The 27,127-nt window shown below is 36.8% G+C and overlaps 1 protein-coding gene across 1 annotated transcript in view; it reads left to right on the forward strand.

Moving 5' to 3' along the window:
• Positions 1-27,127, forward strand: part of OTOGL (otogelin like) — a 149,428-nt gene that overhangs the window by 85,723 nt on the left and 36,578 nt on the right. Inside the window, 11 exon segments of the mRNA XM_067697438.1 lie at positions 3,976-4,143; positions 5,896-6,174; positions 8,163-8,280; positions 12,503-12,582; positions 12,891-12,959; positions 13,825-13,830; positions 22,889-22,956; positions 26,091-26,268; positions 26,528-26,670; positions 26,904-26,927; positions 27,020-27,112. Of these exon segments, the coding sequence (XP_067553539.1) occupies positions 3,976-4,143; positions 5,896-6,174; positions 8,163-8,280; positions 12,503-12,582; positions 12,891-12,959; positions 13,825-13,830; positions 22,889-22,956; positions 26,091-26,268; positions 26,528-26,670; positions 26,904-26,927; positions 27,020-27,112 (1,226 nt within the window).

A 27,127-nucleotide genomic window follows, 5' to 3' on the forward strand; every position in this document is an offset into this window, starting at 1 on the left:
GCCATCATTTTAGGAAAAATAATTATTTATATCTTATCAGAATGAGAACTTACTGATTTAGTAATAATGAAAATCTAGTCTCCCAAGCATTCAGATTTGCAATGGGAAGTCTAAGAGGAGGTGCTGCCTAAAACTAAGGCATAGATGTAAGAGACAGAGAATTATATCCTCATTGAAAATGCCAGACATTAGCAGAATTGAAGCCTGCTTTTTGTCAAACCTATTTAATGAGGAAGGCGTAGCCACTTAAACCTAATTCAGACAAATAAAATGATCCAGGGAAGTGTCCACTTTGACGGTAACTGGACAAAAACCCATGATGAGTAGGTTAGAGTAACAGTTATAGGAAAGCTGATCTATTAAAGAAAAAAACCAAACAACCAATGCAAAGTATTTTCCATGACTTATTGAGCCAGGAAGAAATCTGTCAGCTGTAAAAGTACAAAGAAAGCCAGAAAATTTTAGTAAAATAGAGATGATGAATTAAAAAGAAAATGGACATTTTAGTCTTTGGTTGTTTCTGTTATATCTTTGGAAGTTTGAAGAGGAAAAAAATCCCACATTTAAAAAATTCTGTGTTTGTTAAAGAAAATCTAAACTAAACATATTTCCCGCACCACACCCACTCCACATCAATCCTTTGGATTCCATGCTTAAGATGAGACTGATTGCCTAATATTAAGTACCTAATAATAAAAATGGCTTTTGTTGTGTTAACTATACCTATATCATATAATTTAAGCTTCAAAATATGCCTGAAAGACATAACATTATTATTATCATTATTAACACTTACAAAGGAGGAAATTGAGGCATAGGTGAATTAAATAACTTGGTCAAAGTCGTTTAGCCAAAATGTGGTAAATGGATTTATAAACAATCTAAGTTCAGAACCCACGAGCTTGATCTCCATGCTACACTGCCTAGTTATGGTTAGCACATCCTAGTCTAGGAATGATCACCGCACGTCGTTATCATATGCTGTACACAACGTACACAGACAGCAAGTTGAGAAAACGCTCCAATAACTTCCTCGCTTAAGAATTCCTTCCTCACACAGTTCTGCTGTGAAAATCTCCATCTGTGCCTTTGTACTTTCTGGCGTTCCTTCAGCAGGCCCTTGGAAACAGAAGCAGAATTTTCTATGAATATTGAATTTCTGCCTCTTACTGCTTGGTACATTTTGCTTTTTGTCAATAAGTCTGCTGCACTTCTACTGATGGTTTTTTTTCCTAATGTGTTACAAGATTCTTCAAACCAGTTCTTCTAGTTTCATTTGTAATACTGTATTGGTAGTATTCAGAGGGTGAACACGGGGCGTTCGGCCTTCATGAGACCCACGAGAGACAGAGATTCTGTTTCCTATGATCAAAGTAATAGGGAACAGAGTCAACCTGCCAAGGAGAGGAAGAGTTGTGAAAGTAATGTGATCAAGGTAGATAATTGAACGGGAATAAAGAATTGTGGAAGTTGTTGATAGTAATAAAAAGAAAAAAGTTTTAAATGAGCATTCTTCATTTGTTTCATCTCAAATAATTTCACAACTATTGTAAACTTACCTAGTCTTCTTTGGACATTCATAGCTGGCATTTTTCTCTGGACACTATGTTATTAAAATACTTAAATTATTCAAAGCAAATGCAGAGAGAAATGATTGTGATTCTGTAGGAGGAAAAAAATTTTTAAAGTAGGAAAATTCAGAGGTTACTACTGAGATAAGTTCAATAATCCTTCACACAATGACTGTTTCTAGTATCTTCATTTTTATGGCATTTGCTAAAAATATAAATGTTCTATTGCTGTAGGGAGTTAAGACTTCAAGATCCTGCTAAAAATTGTTGTGCAAGTTTTAAGTTCAGAGTGATTTTATTAGATCAGATATTCTTAATACTGTGCTTAAATAATAACTACAGGAAATGATTGCTTTTAGTAGACAGTGAAATTATAATTCTCCCTGCAGAAAATTAATGATAAAGTCAGTGACTTTTGTCCCTCAATTGCTAGTGAAAATGCAGGAAAACAATTCAGACACAAGATATCCATCGACTGGGAATCAATTCAGGAGCTTTCGATTTTTATACAAATGGATTTCTCAGATGACAGTTGTCTCTTCAGGTTGCTGTAGGAAGGTACTTGTGCAGTAGGGGAGAGAATATTTTGTTTAGTGGTCTATCTCCTTTCTCCTGTTCTTCTCTTGGACATCTGTGAGGGTGCTTGAAGCCCACAAGCTGTAGTTGTATATGTCGTCTTCATTTTGAATTGAATCTCATGATTTACATGTTTATATACCTATTTGTACATTATTTACATATTCACACAAATCTAAATTGGTGTATATTTTCATCTTGGAAGTTTATGTTGCTCTTGTCTTCCCTAGAAAATGAGCTAGTAGGCGGTGGAGACTAATGATATAGTTTTCTTGGGTGTTGTAGACTTTGGCTCATAGAGAAACTGTGCAGGGTATATATTTGTAACAGTGGTGAGGAGTCCATTGTTGCCAGGCTCATAGCGAAATTCTTCCTGCATCTGCTCAGTTCCATCTTGGTGTGGGGGGCAGAGGTTTTCAAAGCTCCATGTGCACTCAGGGTGTCTGAGTCCCTCCTAAAGCTCCTTCCCCATGGCTTAGAGGTGACCCTAGCTGCTCAGTGGTGAAGTGTCTCAGCTGATGACTCAGTGGATGGGACAGCACTTGAAGATTCATCCTATAATCTCTACCTTCTCCTGTTCCTCATGATGGAAATTTTGGTTCTTGCTCTCCTTCCTGTTTGGGAGACTTTGTAACCCTCTAATCCAATTATCTTCTCCCCTTCTCTTAGGCTTCGTTTTCATCCTGAAAGGGGAAAAACCCAGGTTGTGGGTTTCTTTGAATTTTTTTCCATCCATCTTAAGAGTAGTCTGGGAAAGGAAAACTGTCCTTGAGATAAAAATTGGAGAAAAGAGGAAAAGTGAAATTTACTGAGAGCAACCAGATTGTTCTTTTCTGAAACCACCTATTGCACCTATATTAGCATTTTACATAACTACAACGTAAATATCTACATATATCTGTAAAAGTACACAGCTGATAATTATGTAATTTAGATAATTCAGAAGAAACCTCAAAGTTTTATAGTACCTCACTTATTTTAAAACATTAAACGTCATAGAGATTGGATTGAAGGTAAACTGACGTTATCATAAAACTTAACGCATCAGTTTATTTTTAATATTAGTGAATTTTAAAATTAATTTATATAGTTTTCTTTATAAGATGAAGTTTGTAGGAATACTACTTTGACTGAGTTTCAGATTTGGTTCTACACTAAGTAGTTTTTTTTAACTATAGTATATATTTTTCACTTTATATGAAACCATTGAAGTGTATGGAAAGGACAGCATAAGTAACATGACATTTGGCTTCTCTGTTCAGCATCATCTTATTTTCTTCTTTATAGACATACCTCACTGATGAAATTCAGTAATCCCCCAAATAGTAAAATATTGTATATCATGTCTGTGAATTCTGTGTTAATGTAATGCAACCTATTAAGGAGAGATGATTTTTAGAAGACTATCAAAATACCTTACCATTGATAGAACTAAGCTTAAGTTTATTGAGAGTAGATTAGAGTCTTGGAATATTAGAGTGAAAGGTTACCTAGACAAACATCTTCAAATAGGTGAGAAAATTTGAGGTCTAGAAAGCTTAAGTCAACCTTTTATCCATCACCACTAGGTATACATGTACATATACATATACACATACGCAGTCATGTATATATATATTCTAAACTGCATATTCTAAATATGTATATATTCCAAATCAATATAATATATTCTTTTTGAAAAGAGTTGTTATTTTGTTACTGATGAATGTTTAAATGCTCAATAATTTTCGGAGTATTTTTTGGTATTAGAATTTATTCCATTGAAATGGCAGCTTGAAATGTAAAAATCCTATGCCAACTTATAATTCTCTCATTTGCATTTAACTAGGGCTTGGAGAAGGACCATATATGCTGGCAAGTTATGGGCAGACTGGCCTTATTCTGGGGATCAATATGACCAGTAGAAACATTTTCTCTCTGCCAAGAAGTAGTATTCATGGCAATTTATTTTTTACTTTTATGATCACTCCAGGCCTTTTCAAAGATAAGGCATCGTGTAAGTATAATTTCCAACTGAAAGTAAGAATTTAGTTTTCCATTGACCTTTTTTCATTTATTCATGCAGTAAATATTAATTGGGGAATCTAATATGTTTATGACATTTTTCTAGGTGCTCTAAAGGATTTGAAATAACATAAGACACTGGTGTATGAACTAGCTCTCTCTTTTGTATATAAAATCATTTCTTTGTTTATCTGTTGGCATATATAGATGCAATTAGAATTGCAATTGTTTGGTTGAGTTTTTGGTCCCAAATAAAGCACAGCTTCAGTTTTCATAGCATTAATCACAGAACTTAATTTGAAATTTTTGAAAAATAGTCTTCTGATAATTAACATGTGAAAGATTTTAATGCCAGATTAAAGTTAAAGAAAAAAAGTTGTGATTTAATATCAAGCAAGTTAAGTTAAGACCATAAATCAAAGTCTAGATAGTCATTGAGATGGTCTGTTTTTCTTACGTGGCCTTGTCTGTCGTGGTACCTGGCCCCACACTTACTGGTTTGCCCCTGTACATCTATACTGGTCGTATCCACTTGGCACTTGTTCTGCCTGGTGGTTAGTGTCCCCTTCTGATCCATGATGTTCAGGCTACATTGTTACTATTCTTACCCTGCTTAGAACCATGCATGTTGTGTTCTATAAACTTAGGAAATATTTATTGAATGAATGAATCCGACTTAAGTTTCACTTAATTCAGAGAAATCTCCTGATTTTCCAGTTAAAATAAATTGCTCCATTCTTGTAAAAAGAGCTCCTTTAATTCTTTTTAATCTGTGAAAACACCTATCACAGTCTAAAGTTCTAATTTATATATTAGTTATATATTTTTTCTCTTATAAAAATATCTTTTATTTTTCTTCGCATCTTCCAGTGCTCAGCAGAGGGGTTTGTAAGTTTTAGGACACAATAAATGCCTTTGGAATCGTTTATTGGATTTGAGAGAGCTCTTCATTGTATGATGTACAAAAATTAATTTTTTTAATAGAAAAATCCTAGTACATTTAAATTAAGGAATTAAGACCTAAAGAAATTAAGGTTTAAGAAATTAAATCTAAAATCTCAATGAAGAAACTTATGCCATGGGTTTTATAAATATAAGGGAAACTTTTAAAGTGCATAACAAAAAAGCATGGCACTTCTCAAATGCTTTGTAGTTGTTCGTTAGCTTTCTCATCATCTCTGGGGAAATAGACAATAATGTTGAGCAAATAGTCTTTTCTTAATGCAGTAAAATCACTTGCAAGAACATTTGCTTATTAAGAATCCAGTGATATTGAAATGCAGCACCATGTTTAAATTGATCTGTTTCTCTATTCTCGTTTTCTTTTCTATCATCCAATTTAGCCATTTGTAGATTTTGTACATTTGAAAATGTTAAAGCTTGCAAGTACAAATGTGTGTCCAATTAACTGTTCAACTATTTGTATGGAATTGTACATTCTGGGGTCCTAAGTTGATACTTCTTTTTTTCGCCCAAAGACATGATCAATTATTTAAAAATTGGAACTTATCAAAGACTGATTATTTTTGGAGCTGTCACTTTATGCATTGCATTAAAATACTATTTTTTCCTTTAGAGATCTTATAAATCATTTCTGAAATCTTTGAGATTGGCATTAACTATGTATGACAATTGTGCAGTTCTGTTTTTGTCAGCTTTATAAATGAATTTTATGATGCCAGTGCTGATGATCTGCCTTCTCCAGAGAACCCAGGGAGTTGTCAAACACTGCTCTGTTTTACAGCATTGGCACTTGTTTCCTTGGAATCTGCTGAAAGGCCAAACTACTTTCTCTATGTCCATGATGATGACACTCTTATTCTGAAACTGTGGGAGGTGAATTCAGCCTTTCGTCGGAGAGCCACATTTTTTCACCATCAGGACCTCTGGATTCCTGGTTACAGTGCTTTTGAGTTATGCAGCAAGAAAGGCTTTTTCATCATATTGACAGATTCTAGTGCCAAAGCATCAAAATATGATGATTCTGAAGAATTTAAACATTTAAGTAGCTTCAGCATAGAAGGTATGTTTCCTGAGATCTTCAAATACAGATTAAGTAGGTAACTTAAATAATGACAGAATATTTATTAGGTTTTAATTTAAAAATCATTTTTAATTAGTTGCATGACCTTTTATGACCTTAGTAAGTTTCTTAACCTCTCTGCCTCTCAGTTTATGCATCTGTAAAATGGGAGAAATAATAATACCTACTTCATAGGGTTATAGTATCCCATAAGTTAATGTGGTAAATTGTTTAGAATAGCCTTAAATGATGTTATTTTTATGATTGCCTCAATGATTACTTTCAGTGCTGTCTGGGCTTTGGAAACAGAACTTACCCATGTCTCCTTGTTGTCTAGTTTTGTATCTACCTTTTCCTTCATTAGAAGGCAACTTCTCATATAGTTTGATTCTTAATGATAAAGACAGTGTGTTTATCTCTGTTCTTTGAATACTATGGAGTCTGGTTCCACTGACCTCTAGAAGATTTTTCTGGTTCAGCAGAATCCTGGTCTTATTTCTAGAGATCCTTGCTGTTCTATAGCTATTGAATTTTCTAAATTTCAGAGAGGAATCCTCACTGCCTTATCCAGTGTTTAAAAGTCATGCTTTATTTTCAAAACCTAAGAGCTCGATATCTGCCTTGAGTCTCCCAAACAAATTTTTTTCATTCTAACAGACTCAGATTCTAAGTCAGTCTAAGAGAGCTAATCATTTGCCTTTTTTTGTTGTGGATACATTTCTATAAATCTCTTTGGATTTTAGAAAATTCAAACTAAGCTTCAAATTTTTGCCTATTGAATGGGGCTCCTGGACTCATGAGAAAAAGAGTCACTGACATGGCTATACAACATTCTATAGAGTGAGTGTGATATTTTTACTTGAATTTACTTAAAAGTTGAATTTTGCATGTCTTTATTTCCTCTCCAATACACAAATCTGCTGCATTAGAACCAGACCCAGTGGCCTTACCTGAGCTTTGGACAACTGCAGCCAATGGCATCATCAAAATCTCAGAAACTCATCTTTGTGGGCTTCCCAAACCTAGGATACACTAGGGGTTTATTCTAGTCTTGGAACCAACCCTCTCTCATGCCCCATGATCCTACTAACCCAGGTCTAATGAGTATTTTAATATTTAGATGCATAGATGCCTTCCAGAAAGCCTTATTTTCCTTCTCATACCTTGGAATTGAATTCCATATCTGAAGTCCAAGAAACATAACCTGCTTCCTGAACTTTCTCCCTTATGGAGCTCTCTCCTTCAGAGATAGTTCTGGACTGCTGCAGAAGGACTGGTCTATGATGTGGGAAGGGGAAAATATTAGCAGAGTGTGCAGGAGAAAGATCTTCAGTCAAGGAAGGTTTTTCTAACTACAAGCATGTATTATTAAAACCTATTCATTCATTTTTGTCATTAGATAATACTTACCGTGTACAAGGCAATGAGCTAAATTCTATGAGAAGAACAAAGATGGAGTGTTTTCCTTACGTCTGATGTCAGGCAATAAATATGTCTTTGGTCTTGTCATTTTTCCAGTTGTTTGAATTTGGCAAGTCACTTGGCTCCTCTTAGCCTCAATTCCTTCATTTATAAAATGGAGGTGATACCCACTCAACAGGATTGTTGCAAGGATAAAATAAAATTATGGACAAAAATTTATTTTGCAAAAAATAAAATTCCAAACAAGTGTATGCTATTATCATGATACATAGATCAATGAACACCCACTAAACATAAAGAAAGGAAGAAGATTTAGAATTTTCCTTGGCCTCCTGCACCTCTTGCTTTTTTAAATGTTTGGAAGATAAACTAACATTTTGATATTCAACCTGAGTATGAAATGCTTTGATCAGCAAGCAGTTACAATGCTTTTTATTCCCCATAGCGCTGTCTTTTCCACAGCATTATAATCAAAGAAAGGTCAAACCCTAAAGGTTTACTATCATAAATCATTATTTTTCAAGCTGTCCATTTTTGTACACAATCTAAATTTCATTTTTCCCCAGAAATCCAGGCAGCAGTGCCTTACAGGAGGATGTGTGAATGGAGATATGAACCTTGTGCCACTCCCTGTTTTAAAACGTGTAGTGACCCTGCAGCTCTAGCATGTAAATTTCTTCCACCGTAAGTCATGTTTAACCATTCATGAACAGATTCTAGCATTAGTAGATTCTGCTGTCAGTGATTTTTTTTTCTTAGATTAAAAAAATTCTTAACAATAATTTGTTCTAGATACTCATTCACGAATTTATTTTGTTTTATTCAAGCAGTAGTTATTGAGGGTCTGCTGTATGCCAGCAGTTCTTCTAGCTGTTAGGGATACAGTATTGAACAAAGTATTTACCTGTCCGCAGCTTAAACATTTTGTTGCATTGAGGCAGAGAATAAAAAATAAAAATGTAAATATATAATGCAATATATTGTAGGATGGACTTATGTATTCTGGAGAAAAATAAAGGAAGGTAAGGGAGCATAAGGCAGGTGTGTGTGTGTTTGCTCATTAATGTAGCGTGGTCAGGGAAGAATAGGCTGACAAGGTGACATCTAGTAAGAGATGTGAAGGAAGTGAGGGAACTAGCCATGTGGATATCTGGGGAAAGAGCCTCTCAATCTGAGAAACATGTAAAGGTCCTGAGATGGGAATGTGTTTGGTGTGCTTGAGGATGAGCAAGGAGGCCAGTTAATTGGAGCAAAGTGAACAAAATTGAGAGGTAGGAGAAGAGAGCAGAGAATCGTAGTGGTGGGTGAATCATATAGGGCCTTGTAGCCTGTTGTGAGGACTCTTTTTTTTTTTTTTTGCGGTACGCGGGCCTCTCACTGTTGTGGCCTCTCTCGTCACGGAGCACAGGCTCCGGACGCGCAGGCTCAGCGGCCATGGCTCACGGGCCTAGCCGCTCAGTGGCATGTAGGATCTTCCCAGACCAGGACATGAACTCGTGTCCCCTGAATCGGCAGACAGACTCTCACCACTGCACCACCAGGGAAGCCCTGAGGACTCTTTTTCTCTGAGTAACGTCCTGGTGTATTTTGGGCAGAGGAGTGACAGGATCTTTTAAAATGTTTACACTGGCTATTACACTGACTTTTGGTGAGGGGAAGAACAAGGGCAGAACAGGGCAGTAATACAGACATGAAGGGGATTTGACTAGGTTGGTAGCCCTGGAGGTTATGTGGGAAGTGAACAGATTCTGGATATATTTTGAACTTAGGGCCATAAGGGATGCTGATAGAGTCAAGGTCAGTTATGAGAGAAAGAGGAGTTAAGGACTCCAGTTCAGGTCTCAGCATTTTGTATGTTTCAGAATCATATGAAATCGCCATTTTTGTGGTCAAAACTGGTCAAATATCAACTCGAATGATTTCAATTTAACGGAAGGGCTGAGTTGCCATTTACTAAGATAAGGAAGATGTTAGGAGGAGCAGTTTGGAGGAAAAGCCAGGAATTTGGTTCTGAGGATTTTAAATTTCAAACTGAAAATTGTTTGTTGGATTTGGTGATCTGGAGAATAGGAAGAGGCAAAATGGAGATAAGCAATGTAACAGCTTTTTTTTTTTTTTTTTTAAGGAATTTTGTTGTAAAGGAGAACAGAGAAATGCAACAGTAGTAGGAGGGAATATTTTTAAAAGAATCATTTTCCATTAGTCATTTATGAGCTTCTGCTCTACAACAAACACTGGCACTAGAAAAGGTTCTGACATATGAGTAAATGAGTTGTAGCCCTTATTTCAAGGAGCTCACAGTCTTTAGGAAGAAGACAGGAACAATAGCAAATACTTGACAATACAGGGGAAAGAGGGCTAGAGGAATAACCACCACAACAACTAGCACATTGAAGTATTTACAGCATGACACATGCTGTGCTAAGTGCTGTACAATTGGTAATCTCATTATTCCCATTTTCAGAAGAGAAAACAAACCGAGGCACAGAGAAGTTAAGCAACTTGCCTCAGACCACACAGTTTGCAGGCAGCAGAGCCAGAGTTTGAACAACTACATCCTGTTGGGTAACAGGTGCTATGGGAACAGAGAGAAGGAAATGATATTTCTGTTTATTTTCTTAAAAATAAAAACAACCAGTTCTTTCTGAAAAGAAGTCTTCACCATTCACTTGGACCTCCCACATTCACAAACCTATTTCCTGTCTCTTCTGGGAGCCATCGGGAGGAGGGGAAATAACAGGGGCCCCATAGGAAGGAGAGCATGTGGGGGAGGAAGGAAGAAAAAGAGAGGGGCAAGGCCAGCCCTGGCACTGGGGAGGAAATGGAGCTATATTTTGAAGTGGCATTTGGCTAGTTTATTTCTTGTGGCATACCCAGTCTCCAGGGTGGTTGAACCCAGATCCTCAGTGCTTCCATTGTTTGGTCTGTAGCTCCCCCGAAGTTTCTTTTTTGGTATAGTTAGAACGCAGAGAAGAGACTTGGCATGAAACTTCCCCCCTGCCAAACTGTTTCTCATCTCTGTCTTCACCACTACTTCTTTCTACTTCTTCCGGTTCCCTGGGCTGAGGCACCTCATTATGGCTCCCCCTGGTACTTGCCGTCCTGAGGGGAGACTCAAGTACTGAGCTGGCGTGTCAACATAGCCCTGCACGCCTCCTTCAAGTCCCCAGCAGAACCACCCTGCTTGTTCTAGATGATTTCAGTTTCTGGCACATAGCAAGTGTTGAAAATAAAAATATCTAGTGGAAATGAGAACTTTTATGAGAAAAGATGCCAACTAGCATACCACAGAGCCCATATGTAAGCAGAGCTATCCCTATTACATAATATACCTATTATAAGAACTGTTCTACATCTGAGGCATATTTTTCAGTCAGAAGTTGACTAGATTACCAGTGGTATGACAAAATAAAGAGGACCCTGCTGTGTGCAACCATGATGACATTTTAAAGGAACAAGTCACTGGGTTTTGGAAGATGATTTTAAAACGATAGCTGTGGTTTTGACTTGCATAAAGCAACTGCAGAATAATTGAGTTGCATAAAAAATGATGTTTATTTAATGTGAGGATAATCAACCGGCCCTAGTATTTTCAGTAATCTAGTAACTTTTTCTTTTTTGCTTGACAGAGTTCAGAGTAGGATAGGAATATCATATACTGGTTAAAATTTTATTATTTAAGTTCACTTTATGAAATAAATAATTGGTCTTATAAGCTGAGCTGTTAATGTTTTTTAAAAAAATTTGTGAAGGAAGTATCCAAGAGATGGCCAAAGGGTCTCTGTTAAAAAGAGAAATTAGCTTTTCTTGGTTTTGGATTTCCTTCCATGAAAGAGTGCCCTCTGGTGGCAACACGTGCCCCTAGTGTCAAGTGAATTGGAAAGGGGCTGTATTTTTGGTCCAAATCTTTTACTTTATAGATAAGGCAAATGGAAATGTTTTAAAATATTAAAAATAGTATCATAGCCTGCTGGTGTATTTGAGAGGCAGATAAGCAAGCCTTTTTTAAACTATATGTACAGTAATTCTCTCTAGTAGTTATGAATCTAATAATTGGTTGTACATGAAGGATATATTTCTTTTGCATCAGAATAAATTGGACTCTGAGCCCCAACTGAACGAGAAGGAAGACTTTACCTCAGTCATTATCTTGGCTTCATTCCCTTAGAGGATAAGCATTCAGGATGGTCCTGCCTGTTTTTGGTCCCCGATTCCCAAGCCCATGCTTCTTGAAATGTGGGCCTCCTGATTTCATGTACCACACACAAGACCAGACGTTTTGGGGCTTGAAATTCAGTCTCCTTAGGCTCATATACAACCACCTCCTCCCAGAGCACGGCCACTATTTTGGGCACAGGCCCTGAGGCTCTTGAGAACTGCAGCCTCTGCCATCCCCCTTCCCTGTTCTCAGAGAAGAGCAGCCATGTCCCACCTCCATCTCTGCCACCCAGAGATTTCTAACTACTTTTCAATGACTTCAGGGCTTAATAATAAGCAGGCAGAGCCCCTGAACATTCTCTTTTTGTTCTACCAACATCCTTATGGATATTCAAAGAGTGTGTCTCTCTGCTTATATGTTGGGGAGCATAGGAAAGTAACGATATGATGAACATAGAGTAAAATCACAATTATAGAACATGGCCTTAGTGTGTCCCAAACATAAGTGTATGTTTTGAAAATTCTGTGTTCAGATTCTGCCTCAATCATGAATACTTCTTTATCATCCACTAGCTTGTGATTTCGTACAATGAGGTATGATGGAATAACAGCAAGCAGAGCACTGCTTAGTGCTTGACAAGGAGAATAGAAGAATTTTAGGAAAACTGTATCTTAGTTTCCTATATTAAATGTAATATATTTTTATATTAAAATTTTTTTCTTACTTTAACTTTTTCTTCATCTAAAGGGTTGAAGGATGCTTGCCCTACTGCCCTAAAACTATGATCCTTGATGAAGTCACTCTCAAATGTGTTCACCCAGAAGACTGTAAGTGTGAACCTTACTTCACTTATTCTGAAAAGTAAAATACTTGAATATTTTTTATGTGATGGCAAGTGACTATAAACAGAAGTTTTAGACAGACAATAAACCTTCATGAGATTCTTATTCATTGTCCTTTTCAAAGTTTTTGGATTCTGAATTACTTTCTAAACCATGTAAGTCTTTGCTCTCACATTCCTTCTGCAAGCTCTCTCCCAAAATATTTTCCTTAAAGCTAAACATCCTTATATGAACTATGTGGGCTTCACTTTAAGCAAAACAGATTAAAGAAGAGTATCTTTGCTTCTTTGTAGGCATACCTCTGATTCCCACAGAACCAGCATTAATTTCTCCAGGTAAGCCATCTCTACCCATGTTTACAGGTATCGTTACAACTTTAGACACTAAACTTAGCATCATGTAATTTAAATCTTGGCACTCCTAAACAGCTACTGGTGTTAGTACTATCCCATCCATGAGAGAACCCAGCAGTCACTTTGGTCTCACTAAGTAGCTGTTCACTGGATCAACAAGCCACATTTTCAGAATGGCTTCTACATTTGGTCCACCTCTGTCCCATTTCAGTTAGTATAGATAATAAGAACTTCCCTCACGTTTTTTGCCTAGAATTTAGCTTTTGCTAAATCCTGATTAAATTTTCACAGTGACTAAGCTGACGCTGAAGAGACTTTAAGGCAAATGAAGTCATCCTTTAAGCACTATTATTCTCATTCCTGTGTTCTCTCACAGCCTCTGGAGGAGGCATTCTGGGCTCAAACCCTCACTTAGCTCCCTCACTGTGAAGCTTGCCTCAGGAAAGGATTGAATAAATCCACTCACAGTGAGGCTTGACAAACCTAATGTATTATATCTCCTGGGGTTATAATTTAGAAAAATTCAGATATTTATTCTTTAAATATGTTTGACAAGCTTTCATTGAGTGTCAACACTGCCAGGTACTGTCCTGACACTGGGGGTGGGGAGGGGGGAGGAAGGGAGAATGGTGAACAAGTCACAGCTCCAACCCTAAAACAGCGAATAGTCCATAGGCTGTTGTGATATTACGGTAGGAGTAAGTCCAAGCGGTAAGCAGGAGGGGTCTTATTCTGGACGTGTGGTCTCAGTTGGCTAACAGAAGGTCAGAGGTGGATAGCTAGAAGGAGGAAGTGTGTGCACGTGCAAAGGCCTGCAGCCGAGAGGGAACCCGTCACACAGAGGGGCTTCAAGCAGGTCATCGCACCTTGAGAGTGTGGTGTGGGGGAATTGTGCCAAGAGATGGTCTGGAAGAGATGTTTAGAGGCCAGATCACAAACGGCCCATGAGGAAAGTTGTTGGGTTTGTGTTTTTTTCTGAAGGCCATGGCGAATCACTGGAGGATTTTAATAAGTCCTGTGACATCTTCCAAATAATAGTCTCGCTACAATCATCGCTATTACTACTATTCTTTTTTTTTTAATTATGATATTTATTATTTTATTTTTTTTTCACACACACACACTGTATTTTATTTTTACAAGAGATAAATAAACTGACACCAAGCATTGTAAATGCATGACCACAACAAAAGCAACAATGATTGCAATTACCAAACACGAAACACACTCATACTATGTCATAATATTGACATTCAGTCCAGTAATCCTCCACTGTAACAGCTCCTTTACTTTGCAGTGAAAATTGATTTGTATAGTTTTTGTCTCTGAGTCCTTGTGGGATTTTTTTTTTTATTCAAACAGAAAGTCACAAAGATTATAATCATCCTCACCAGTTCACTCAGTCGCATGTAATTAATTTTTTTTTCATCTTGATCTTTTGTTAGCACTTTTATGAATTCATCAGTTTTCCATTAGAGTTCTGAAAATGCTTATTCATTCAGTTCAGCAGTATAGTCAGTTACCAGAAACCTGTACTTGTCAGAGTCTTTTCCATGAATTCCTTGAAGATGAAACCCTTTTATAGGAACATTTTTGCAAAAGCATCAGAGTACACCCAGAACTGTCTGTAAATGACAAAAGACTTAAAAATTACCACGGTTAAAGATTTGATGAAAGTTCATAATAATGCAATTGACAAGGAAATTTAGTTATTTCTGAGATATACATTTTAAAGTAATAACTAGAATTATGACATAACATTATACCAGAACATATAAGGTTTTTAGAAATTTCATGTAATGTCTGAAACATTTATATTAACATATTTCCATACAAATAACCCAACGAAAGTTTAGTATTAGTTGTTTTTCTTTTTGTTTGTTTGTTTTTTTATACAGCAGGTTCTTATTAGTCATCAATCTTTTTTTTTTGTGGCACACAGGCCTCTCACTGTTGTGGCCTCTCCCGTTGTGGAGCACAGGCTCCGGACGCGCAGGCTCAGCAGCCATGGCTCACGGGCCCAGCCGCTCCGTGGCATGTGGGATCTTCCCAGACCGGGGCATGAACCCGTGTCCCCTGCATCGGCGGGCGGACTCTCAACCACTGCGCCACCAGGGAAGCCCTGCATGTGTCTTTTTGAATTATGGTTTTCGCTGGGTATATGCCCAGTAGTGGGATTGCTGGATCATATGGTAATTCTATTTTTAGTTTTTTCAGGAACCTCCGTACTGTTCTCCATAGTGGCTGTATCAGTTTACATTCCCACCAACAGTGCAAGAGGGTTCCCTTTTCTCCACACCATCTCCAGCATTTGTTGTTTGTAGATTTTCTGATGATGCCCATTCTAACTGGTGTGAGGTGATACCTCATTGTAGTTTTGATTTGCATTTCTCTAATAATTAGTGATATTGAGCAGCTTTTCATGTGCTTCTTGGCCATCTGTATGTCTTCTTTGGAGAAATGTCTATTTAGATCTTCTGCCCATTTTTTGATTGGGTTGTTTGTTTCTTTAATATTGAGCTGCATGAGCTGTTTATATATTTTGGAGATTACTTCTTTGTCCATTGATTCATTGCAAATATTTTCTCCCATTCTGAGGGTTGTCTTTTCATCTTGTTTATGGTTTCCTTTGCTGTGCCAAAGCTTTAAAGTTTCATTAGGTCCCATTTGTTTATTTTTATTTCCATTACTCTAGGAGGTGGGTCAAAAAAGATCTTGCTGTGATTTATTTCAGTGTTCTTCCTTTGTTTTCCTCTAAGTGTTTTATTGTGTCTGGTCTTACACTTAGGTCTCAAATCCATTTTGAGTTTATTTCTGTGTATGGTGTTAGGGAGTGTTCTAATTTCATTCCTTTTTAAAAAAAAAATAATTTATTTATTTTATTTATTTTTGGCTGCGTTGGGTCTTCATTGGTGTGTGCGGGCCTTCTCTACTTGTGGAGAGTGTGGGCTACTCTTAGTTGCAGTGTGCATGCTTATTGTGGTGGCTTCTCTTGTTGTGGATCACGGGCTCCAGGCTCACGGGCTTCAGTAGTTGTGGCACATGGGCTCAGCAGTCGTGGCACACGGGCCCAACTGCTCCATGGCATGTGGGATCTTCCTGGACCAGGGCTCAAACCTGTGTCTCCTGCACCAGCAGGCAGATTCTTAACCACTGCGCCACCAGGGAAGCCACTCTAATGTCATTCTTTTACATGTAGTTGTCCAGTGTTCCCAACACCACTTATTGAAGAGACTGTCTTTTCTCCATTGTATATCCTTGCCTCCTTTGTCATAGATTAGTTGACCATAGGTGCGTGGGTTTATCTCTGGGATTTCTATCTTGTTCCATTGATCTATGTTTCTGTTTTTGTGACAGTACCATATTGTCTTGATTACTGTAGCTTTGTAGTAGAGTTTGAAGTCAGGGAGTCTGATTCCTCCAGCTCTGTTTTTTTCCCTCAAGATTGCTTTGGCTATTTGGGGTCTTTTGTGTCTCCATACAAATTTTAAGCTGATTTATTCTAGTTCTGTAAAAAATGCCATTGGTAATTTGATAGGGATTGCATTGAATCTGTAGATTGCTTTGGGTACTATAGTCATTTTCACAATATTGATTCTTCCAATCCAAGAACATGGTATATCTCTCCATCTGTTGGTATCATCTTTAATATCTTTCATCAGTGTCTTATAGTTTTCTGCATACAGGTCTTTTGTCTCCCTAGGTAGGTTTATTCCTAGGTATTTTATTCTTTTTGTTGCAGTGGTAAATGGGAGTGTTTCCATAATTTCTCTTTCATTTTTCATCATTAGTGTATACGAATGCAAGAGATTTCTGTGCAATAATTTTGTATCCTGCAACTTTACCAAATTCATTGATTAGCTCTAGTAGTTTTCTGGTGGCATTTTTAGGATTCTCTATGTATAGTATCATGTCATCTGCAAACAGTGACAGTTTTACTTCTTCTTTTCCAATTTGTATTTCTTTTATTTCTTTTTGTCTCTGATTGCCATGGCTAGGACTTCCAAAACTATGTTGAATAATAGTGGTGAGAGTGGACATCCTTGTCTTGTTCCTGATCTTAGAGGAAATGCTTTCAGGTTTTCACCATTGAGAATGATGTTTGCTGTGGGTTTGTCGTAAATGGCCTTTATTATGTTGAGGTAGGTTCCCTCTATGCCCACTTTCTGGAGAGTTTTTATCATAAATGGGTATTGAATTTTGTCAAAAGCTTTTTCTGCATCTACTGAGATGATCATATGGTTTTTTTTTTTTTGCGGTACACGGGCCTCTCACTGTTGTGGCCTCTCCCATTGCGGAGCACAGGCTTCGGATGCACAGGCTCAGCGGCCATGGCTCACGGGCCTAGCTGCTCCGCAGCATGTGGAATCTTCCCAGATTGGGGCACGAACCCATGTCCCCTGCAACGGCAGTGGACTCTCAACCACTGCGCCACCAGGGAAGCCCGATCATATGGTTTTTATTCTTCAATTTGTTAAAATAGTGCATCGCATTGATTGATTTGTGTATATTGAAGAATCCTTGCATCCCTGGGATAAATCCCACTTGATTGTGGTGTATGATCCTTTTAATGTGTTGTTGGATTCTGTTTGCTAGTATTTTGTTGAGGATTTTTGCATCTATATTCATCAGTGATATTGGTCTGTAATTTTCTTTTTTTGTAGTATCTTTGTCTGGTTTTGGTATCAGGGTGATGGTGGCCTCATAGAATGAGTTTGGGGGTATTCCTTCCTCTGCAATTTTTTGGAAGAGTTTGAGAAGGATGGGTGTTAGCTCTTCTCTAAATGTTTGATAGAATTCACCTGTGAAGCCACCTGGTCCTGGACTTTTGTTTGTTGGAAGATTGTTAATCACAGTTTCAATTTCATTACTTGTGATTGGGCTGTTCGTAGTTTCTACTTCTTCGTGATTCAGTCTGGGAAGGTTATACCTTTCTAAGAATTTGTCCATTTCTTCCAGGTTGTCCATTTTATTGGCATAGAGTTGCTTGTAGTAGTCTCTTAGGATGCTTTGTATTTCTGCGGTGTCTGTTTTAACTTCTCCTTTTTTGTTTCTAATTTTATTGATTTGAGTCCTCTCCCTGTTTTTCTTGATGAGTCTGGCTAATGGTTTATCAATTTTGTTTACCTTCTCAAAGAACCAGCTTTTAGTTTTATTGATCTTTGCTCTTGTTTTCTTTGTTTTATTTCATTTATTTCTGCTCTGATCTTTATGATTTCTTTCCTTCTGCTAACTTTGTGTTTTTTTGTTCTTCTTTCTCTAGTTCCTTTAGGTGTAAGGTTAGATTGTTTACTTGAGATTTTTCTTGTTTCTTGAGGTAGGCTTTTATAGCTATAAACTTCCCTCTTAGAACTGCTTTTGCTGCATCCCATAGGTTTTGGATCGTCGTGTTTTCATTGTCATTTGTCTCTAGGTATTTTTTGATTTCCTCTTTGATTTCTTCAATGATCTCTTGGTTATTTAGTAACGTATTGTTTAGCCTCCACGTGTTTTTGTTTTTTACGTTTTTTTCCCTGTAATTCATTTCTAATCTCATAGCGTTATGGTCAGAAAAGATGCTTGATATGATTTCAATTTTCTTAAATTTACTGAGGCTTGATTTGTGACCCAAGATGTGATCTATCCTGGAGGATGTTCCATGCACACTTGAGAAGAAAGTGTAATCTGCTGTTTTTGGATGGAATGTCCTATAAATATGAATTAAATCTATCTGACCTATTGTGTCATTTAAAGCTTGTGTTTCTTTGTTAATTTTCTTTCTGGATGATCTGTCCGTTGGTGTAAGTGAGGTGTTAAATTCCCCCACTAGTATTGTGTTACTGTCGATTTCCTCTTTTATAGCTGTTAGCAGTTGCCTTATGTATTGAGGTGCTCCTATGTTGGGTGCATATATATTTATAATTGTTATATCTTCTTCTTGGATTGATCCCTTGATCATTTTGTAGTGTCCTTCCTTATCTCTTGTAACATTCTTTATTTTAAAGTCTATTTTATCTGATATGAGTATAACTACTCCAGCTTTCTTTTGATTTCCATTTGCATGGCATATCTTTTTCCATCCCCTCACTTTCAGTCTGTATGTGTCCCTAGGTCTGAAGTGGGTCTCTTGTAGACAGCATATATATATATGGATCTTGTTTTTGTATCCATTCACCAAGACTGTGTCTTTTAGTTGGAGCATTTAATCCATCCACATTTAAGGTAATTATCAATATGTATGTTCCTAATACCATTTTCTTAATTTTGGGGGGGGGTTTGTTTTGTAGATCCTTTTCTTCTCTTGTGTTTCCCACTTAGAGAAATTCCTTTAGCATTTGTTGTAGAGCTGGTTTGGTGGTGCTGAATTCTCTTAGCTTTTGCTTGTCTGTAAAGCTTTTGATTTCTCCATCGAATCTGAATGAGATCCTTGCCGGGTAGAGTATATCATGCCACTGTATATCATGCCAGGCTGCAGGATTGTAGTTCTTGCTTCTGCTATCTGCCCTCTTGTGGATGAGGCTATCTAAGAGGCTTGATGGGAGGGACTGGTGGTGGGTAGAGCTGACTGTTGCTGTGGTGGGCAGAGCTCAGTAAAACTTTAATCCGCTTGTCTGCTGATGGGTGGGGCTGGGTTCCCTCCCTGTTGGTTGTTTGGCCTGAGGCAACCCAACACTGGAACCTACCTGGGCTCTTTGTTGGGGCTAATGGGGGACTCTGGGAGGGCTCACGCCAAGGAGTACTTCCCAGAACTTCTGCTGCCAGTGTCCTTGTCCCCACATTGAACCAGAGCCACCCCCCGCCTCTGCAGGAGACCTTCCAACACTAGGAGGTAGGTTGGTTCAGTCACCCCAGGGTCACAGCTCCTTCCCCTGGGTCCCGATGTGCACACTACTTTGTGTGTGCCCTCCAGGAGTGGAGTCTCTGTTTTTCCCAGTCCTGTCGAAGTCCTGCAATCAATTCCCACTAGGCTTCAAAGTCTGATTCTCTAGGTATTCCTCCTCCCGTTGCTGGACCCCCAGATTGGGAAGCCTGACATGGGGCTCAGAACCTTCACTCCAGTGGGTGGACTTCTGTGGTATAAGTGTTCTCCAGCCTGCGAGTCACCCACCCACCAGTTATGGGATTTGATTTTACTGTGATTGCACCCGTCCTACTGTCTCATTGTGGCTTCTCCTTTGTCTTTGGATGTGGGGTATCTTTTTTGGTGAGTTCCAGTGTCTTCCTGTCGATGATTGTCCGGCAGTTAGTTGTGATTCTGGTGTTCTCGCAAGAGGGAGTGAGAGCACGTCCTTCTACTCTGCCGTCTGGTTCCTCCCCAACTCATTACTCCTATTCTTAATAGCTACCATTTACTGAGTACTTACTATGTGTCAGGCATTGGAGTACGAACTTTGCATGTATTTAATCTTTATGAGAAAGCTAAGAGAGAGGTCTTATTATTAGCACTGTAGAGATGAGGAATTACTCTACTGCTGTAAAATTTTAGACATCAGTGAATTTAGTATAGTTTAAAGCATATTTTGAGAGGGGCTGGTAGTACTTTCCCTGTGTTGTATAATCTACGGAGTGAATAAGTTTAGATTAACACTGCATGTACTAAACCTGAGACATACACTGTTAATTCCTCTAAGTACTGCTGTCTACTTTGCATTCTGTAATATCCCCCCAAATCAATAGTCATTGTATATTTTAAACATCTAAAACAATTTAAAGTACCGTGGTCACTATATTGGGGAGATAGATTTTACTCCATGACCCTCAGAAGTAAGAAAACTACCCTGTAAAATTATTTTTATTTGTAGATGATATGGTCCTGTATACAGATTATTCTAAAGTATCCACTAAAACCTGTTAGCACTAATTAATGGGCAAATAGTAATACATCAACAAGCTTACAGAAGAAAAAGACCAGTGACTAAAATCATTGTGTTTCTATGTACTAGCAATGAACAATCTAAAAATGAAATGAAGAAAGCAATTCTATTTACAGTAGCATAAAATATGTAGGAATACATTTGGCAAAAGAAGTATATGACTTGTACAATGAAAACTACAAAATGTTATTGAAGGAATTAGGAAGATCAAAATAAATGGAAAGCCATCTCATGTTCCTGGGAGACTTAATATTGCTAAAATGACAATGCTCCCAAATTTTATTTACAGATTTAATGCAATACCTATCAAAATCCCAGTTACTTCTTTGCAGAAATTGACAAAGTGACCCTACATTCATATGGAAATGCAGGGAACCTAGAATAGCCAAAATAATCTTGAAAAAGGACAAAGTTGTAGGACTCATACTTTGCAATTTAAAACTTACTATAAAGCTATGGTTATTACGACAAGCTTGATTATTGTAATTCTACCCCAAGACAGTGCTTATAACCCATTGATGATTTTAGAAAACAATGGACTAATTTATTGCTGAGACCACTCAGACCCCCAGTTATCAGAATTTTTCATGACTCTGTGCTTGCTCTGGGCTGGAACTTTGTCTCCTATTACTTTGCTCAAACATTTATGATGATGGAAATGAAGATATTTAAGTCTGTAAAAATTTCATATTCTCTAGAAGATACAACATCTAATATACCATGAACACTGTTTATAGGACCAAGCAATGGGAATTTTTATTCTACTTCATTTATTTTGTAAGTTAGAAGCCATAAAATAAGTACAAAATTAAGGTTATTTATGGAATTTATTTAACAAAAAAATAAAAGTTTTGTCTAATGTCATTGTGGTAGGCTGAATAATGGCCCTCCAAAGATGTCCATGTCTTAATGCCCAGAATTTATAAATATGGGACCTTACATGCTAAAGGAACTTTGCAGATGCGATAAAGTTAACAATTTTGAGATGGGGAAGTTATCCTGGATTATCCATGTGAGCCCAATGTAATCATAAGGGTCCTTATAAAAGAGAAGGAGGAGGGTCAGAGTCAGAGAAGGTGTCACATGTCAGATGTCAGAATCAGCAGGGAAGGAGAAGGGGAGGGAGGGAGAGAAAGAGAGAGAGAGAGAAATTGAGATTTGAAGATATTATTCTGTGGCTTTGAAGTTGGAAGAAGGGACCATGAGTCAAAGTATTCAGGGAATCCATAGTTGGAAAAGGCAAGGAAACAGATTCTTCCGTAGGGGCTCCAGAAGGAGTACAGCCCTTGCTGATATCTTGATTTTAGGACTTCGGACTTCCAGAACCACAAGATAATAATTTGGTGATGTTTCAAAACACTAAATTTGTAATAATTTGTTTACAGCAGTTATAGGAAACTAATATAGTCATTTTTAGATGGTATCAACAATGGACACTGCAGTTACAGCTAGACAAAATTTCAGCCATTCATTTTCACTCTTCTATAGTCCTTCAGATTTTGAATATTTTAGAGATACCTTTAGTACTAACAAAAAGCTTTGGAAGAACTCTTACAAATGTGTTTACCAGTTGTGTTTTCCCTTTCCATGGGTAACTCCTTCGCCACACCCAACTGGGGTCTCCAACGATCCACAGCAGCAACTATTCTGCTTGCAAGGGAAACATTTTAGAGATTCACCAGGGAAATGAATCAACCTCACTACGCATGTTAGAAATGCAACAAAATTTGTAACTCCTGAGCAATCTTTAGTGATACTATTGATATTTCTACCTGTTCAAACAATTGTGTTGACACCAACAAGGCACTGAAGATGTTTCTAGGATGGTGCTTAAAAGCCAGTGCTCTGGAATCAAAATTGCCAAGTTCGAATTCTGCCTCTGACACTTACCAGCTTACCTCTCTACAACCTTAGTCTCCTTATCTGTAAAATGACAATAATATTATTATCTACTTCACAGGGTTCTTGTTAGAATTAAATGAAATAATCTATATAAAATTTCTTAGCATGGTCTATATCACAAATGAATTTTATATATGATCAATACCACTCCACTAATTCAGGGGACCTCTTCATTTCCTTCAGAAATGATTACTCCATCAGACTTCACTGCGATTGACAAGCTAACACCTACGCCAGGTTTGGAATGTGAGGTATGACTGAGTAATGTCTTCAGCTATTTGTCATTTCCTTATTGTGTCTATTCATGTTTCTGTATCACTATCCAGATGCTATTAAACTTCTTTTGGTATGCTCTCTAGTCTTTCTTTGCTAAATTAAATAAGCATTACATTTTAACAATTTTATTTCCTTAACTGTCAGATATTTCTTAGTAATTAGACTCTGGTCACACTAAGAAAAACAAATAAAATGCAAATGAAGTCTTAAGGATGATTCCTTAATAGTAGTAATTGTGTGATAGGTGTAATAATAATTACGTATGATAACTTAATACTTTTATTTATTGATTTATTAATTGGATAATTTATTAACTTAATAATAATTATGTTTCTTTAATAATTCTTTAATGATAATAATTCTTTATAATAATAAAGAGCATATTGTGGGCTTCTCTTCGGGCATTCAAAAACATTTATTAAGCAGCTGCTATATGCCGGGCACTGTGCAAGATGTCAAATATATACCAGTAAGCAAAGAAAGATAAGGTCATTGAATCCCAGAGCTAGTAATTGTCTTGGCTGAAACTTGAGAAATTATCTCCTTACTCCAAATATGCTACTTGTTCTGATAAACCAATGATTTATTCAACCAATTTTTATTTAGCACTATTTCTGGCTAGGAACTATTCAGGTACCATAAGTAAAGCAATATAAAAGCAGGCAAAAATTCCTGCTTTTATGGAGTTTACATTTTATTGGATTCTGAAACAGCCAATAAGCAAAATAAATTACCAAGTTATGTAAAACGCTAGAGATTGCTGCTCAGGAGAAAAATAAAACTATTTTCAATGAAATGATCCTCACTGAACCTCACTGAGAAAGTGACTGTTACTTTAGAGCAGAAAATCTGAAGAAGTGAAAGAGTGAACCACGCAAAGAACCAGGGCAACAGCATTCCAGGCAGAGGGGCCAGCCAAGTGCAAGGCCCTGAGCTGAGAATGTACCTAACATCTTAAAACAATAAAAGAATAGCAAGGAGTAAAATAGTATGGAGTAAAATAGTAGGAAGTAAATTAGATTATGTAATAATAGTAGGAAATAAACTAGATTATGTAAGGCCTTGTGGATGATTGTGAAGACTGTGGCTTTCATTCTAAATGACACAGGAAGAGAAAAGGGAGATTTCTGAGCAGAGGAATTATATCATCTGATCTGTTTCAGGATCATTTTAGCTGCTGTGTTGAGAGTACGGTGTGAAGAGACAATAGAACCAGTTAGGAGGCTATTGCAGGAATTTAGGCAAGAGATTGATGGTGATCTGGACCAGGTGATAGCATTGGAGATGGTGAGAAATGTCTGGGTTCTGGATCTATTCTGAAGGTAGAGGCTACAGAAATTACTGAAGAATTAGATGTGAGGTGTGAATGAAAAAGAGGCATTAAGGATTCTAAGAGTTTTGCCTTGAACAACTGAAGGATAAAGTGGGCGTTAATCAGGATGGGGAAATTGTGGGAAGTGAAGGTCTGGGGTGGGTAGAGTCAGGAGTTCAGTTTTGCCATGTAAAGATTAAGATTCCTCTTAGACATCAAAAAGCTATGGGTACACAGATCTGGTGAACACAAGTGGAGTTTAGGGTAGAGATCAAGTTAAGATGAAATTTTTGTAATTCTCAGTGGATAAAGGGTATTTAAAATTGTGGGATTAGATGAGATCACAAAGGGATTGAGTGAAGACAGGGAAGAGAGAAGGGCCACTACAACTTCAACAGATTGAGAAACAATGACAAACATGCAAAGGATATTAACCACTGAACTAGGAGAAAACGGAGGAGATTGTAGGTGATCTAGAAGCCAAGAAAAGAAAATATTAAGGAAGATGGAGTAATAAGCTATACTAAATATGTTAACAGGTCAACTAGATGGGGTCTGAGAATTGATCATTGAATTTAGCAATGTGGAGTTCATTGGTGACCTTGTTAAAGATTCTTTCAGTAGAGTGGAAGGTATAGATTCTTTAGGTGGTTTAGGTGTTGTTTAGGCGTTTCAGTTTTCTTCTATCTCCTTTCATTTTCTGGGAATTGATACAACTTATACACAGAAAATTTTGCAAGACTGAACTTGACTATTTGCCTACTTTTGGCTTTTAAATTGAGAAGTCCTCTCTTAATAGTCTCACTATTTAGAAAACTCTTTACCCTCTCTTATTCTTATTTTTTATCATGTATAACACTGGAATGATAGAAACTGCCCCACAAAATTTAGGGAGAATTAAATGAAAAAAGCTACTTTATTAGTGCATGATATATAATAGGTGCTAAATAGATGTTAATTTTTCTTCCTCCATCCCCTGAGATGCAGTATAGAGTAGTGGTTAAGAGCACTGGTCTTCAGAGCAACAATGCCTGAATTTAAGTTCTGACTCTACTAGCTATGAAACTCAGGGCAAGTTAATTTGACCTTAAACCTGATTTTCTATCTGAGAAATAGGGAAAAATATTAGCTCCTACCTCAGAGGGTGTTTTTGTGGGAATAAAATAGACTAATTAGAACAATGTCTGGAGTGTAATAAGTGTTATATTATTTATCATTGCTATAGTTATTACTATAATTTATATAGAATGTAATTTATAAAAAAATCTACCACTTATTTATTTTTTTATTTATTTATCTAGAAGTCTGTGAGCTATATATAAAAAGTAATTTATGATTCTATCCAGGTGCTGTCAAACTGATATCACATTTGAGTTTTAATGGAATATATGGATAATATTAAGTTGTAATTTTTTTTAAACTGACCTCAACAGAAGTCTTAATCATATACTAGCTTTATACAACATAATATGAAAGGTTGACTGCCACTGTATAAGTCTGCTTGCAAAGCACTAATCTAGACAATTTAGGACAAGACTTCAGTTTGCTCAGAAGTTGGGTATCTGGGCAATTCTGATAGTCAAATCAATATTAAGATAAAGTTTAAATGAAGTTCATACTGAATATTTCAGAGAGGATACTTCAACAAAAAGCTGTAGTGAAATTTTAATTGTTCATCTTTCAAAAGCTTTTGTATTTAGGAAATGTACACTATAAGCAATGTGAATGGGAAATTTAAAAATTAAAACATTAGTTGAAAATGGAAAAATATGCATTAATTTTCTTTTTTATTAACAGCCTCAAGAATTTGATCCTGTTTATAATTGTACCCAATATATATGCCTTGATAAGGAATGGAAGTTGTACAACTGGTCTCTTAATTGCCCAAAGGACATAGAAATGCCTGACTGTGGTTTCCGGGGAAGAGCTGTTCAAGTGAACAGAGATATTTGCTGCCCTGAGTGGGAATGTCCGTGTAAGTCTGCGTTCCTTACATGGCAATGAATTTTTAATCGGGGGAGATTATTATTTTTTTTGAAGCAATCACCTCATCAAGACAAAGTTATTGTTGAACTTTCTTCATTTGATTTATGATTTTGATTCCCAGTAACTTTTAGAGTTGCTTTTTGTCAAACATAAGGAGACTAATTTAAAAGATGTTTTAAAAGGAGCAGTTATTACTGTAATACAAATAATTAGTTAATAGACTAAATCTACTCTCTACCACTTTTTAGGTCGGTGTTCCATGTTGTCAGAACTCAGCATTATTACATTTGATGGAAATAATGCAGCATTGTATAGTATGGCTTCTTATATCTTAGTAAGAATTCCTGGAGAAGTTATAGTTGCTCATATTGAAAAATGTTCCATGAATCAGGTAAGTCATAATCTATTCTTTTGTCATTTCTTCATAAATCTAGTAGCAGAAGTATGTTGCAACATTAGGTATTCCCAGAGTAAGAAAGGACTCAACAACTCACTGAGATTTATCTTCTGGTACTTAAAACAAAACGTGTTTCATGTGAATATATTTAGAGGCATATAGTATTAATCCAAATAAGGTTTTAAAAAATCAAGTAATGTATTTTTTTTAAATGTTTTTTCTTTCAGAATGGAAACTCATTTAAAAAGCTAGTGAGTATCTGCAAAATGTCTAGTGAATTACTTATGTTTATTGCTAAAATTATGTTTAACTACATAAAGTTTCAATTTTCTTTCAAATTAAGGCTTCCTCTGGAAGAATCTCTGCACTTTGTTTTAAGAAGTTAAATTTGACCACACCTGTACATAAAGTACTTGTCAATCGGGCAGCAAGAAAGGTAGGAACACAAAGT

Source organism: Pseudorca crassidens, chromosome 11, assembly GCF_039906515.1.
Source record: "Pseudorca crassidens isolate mPseCra1 chromosome 11, mPseCra1.hap1, whole genome shotgun sequence".
Classification (NCBI taxonomy): Eukaryota; Metazoa; Chordata; class Mammalia; order Artiodactyla; family Delphinidae; genus Pseudorca; species Pseudorca crassidens.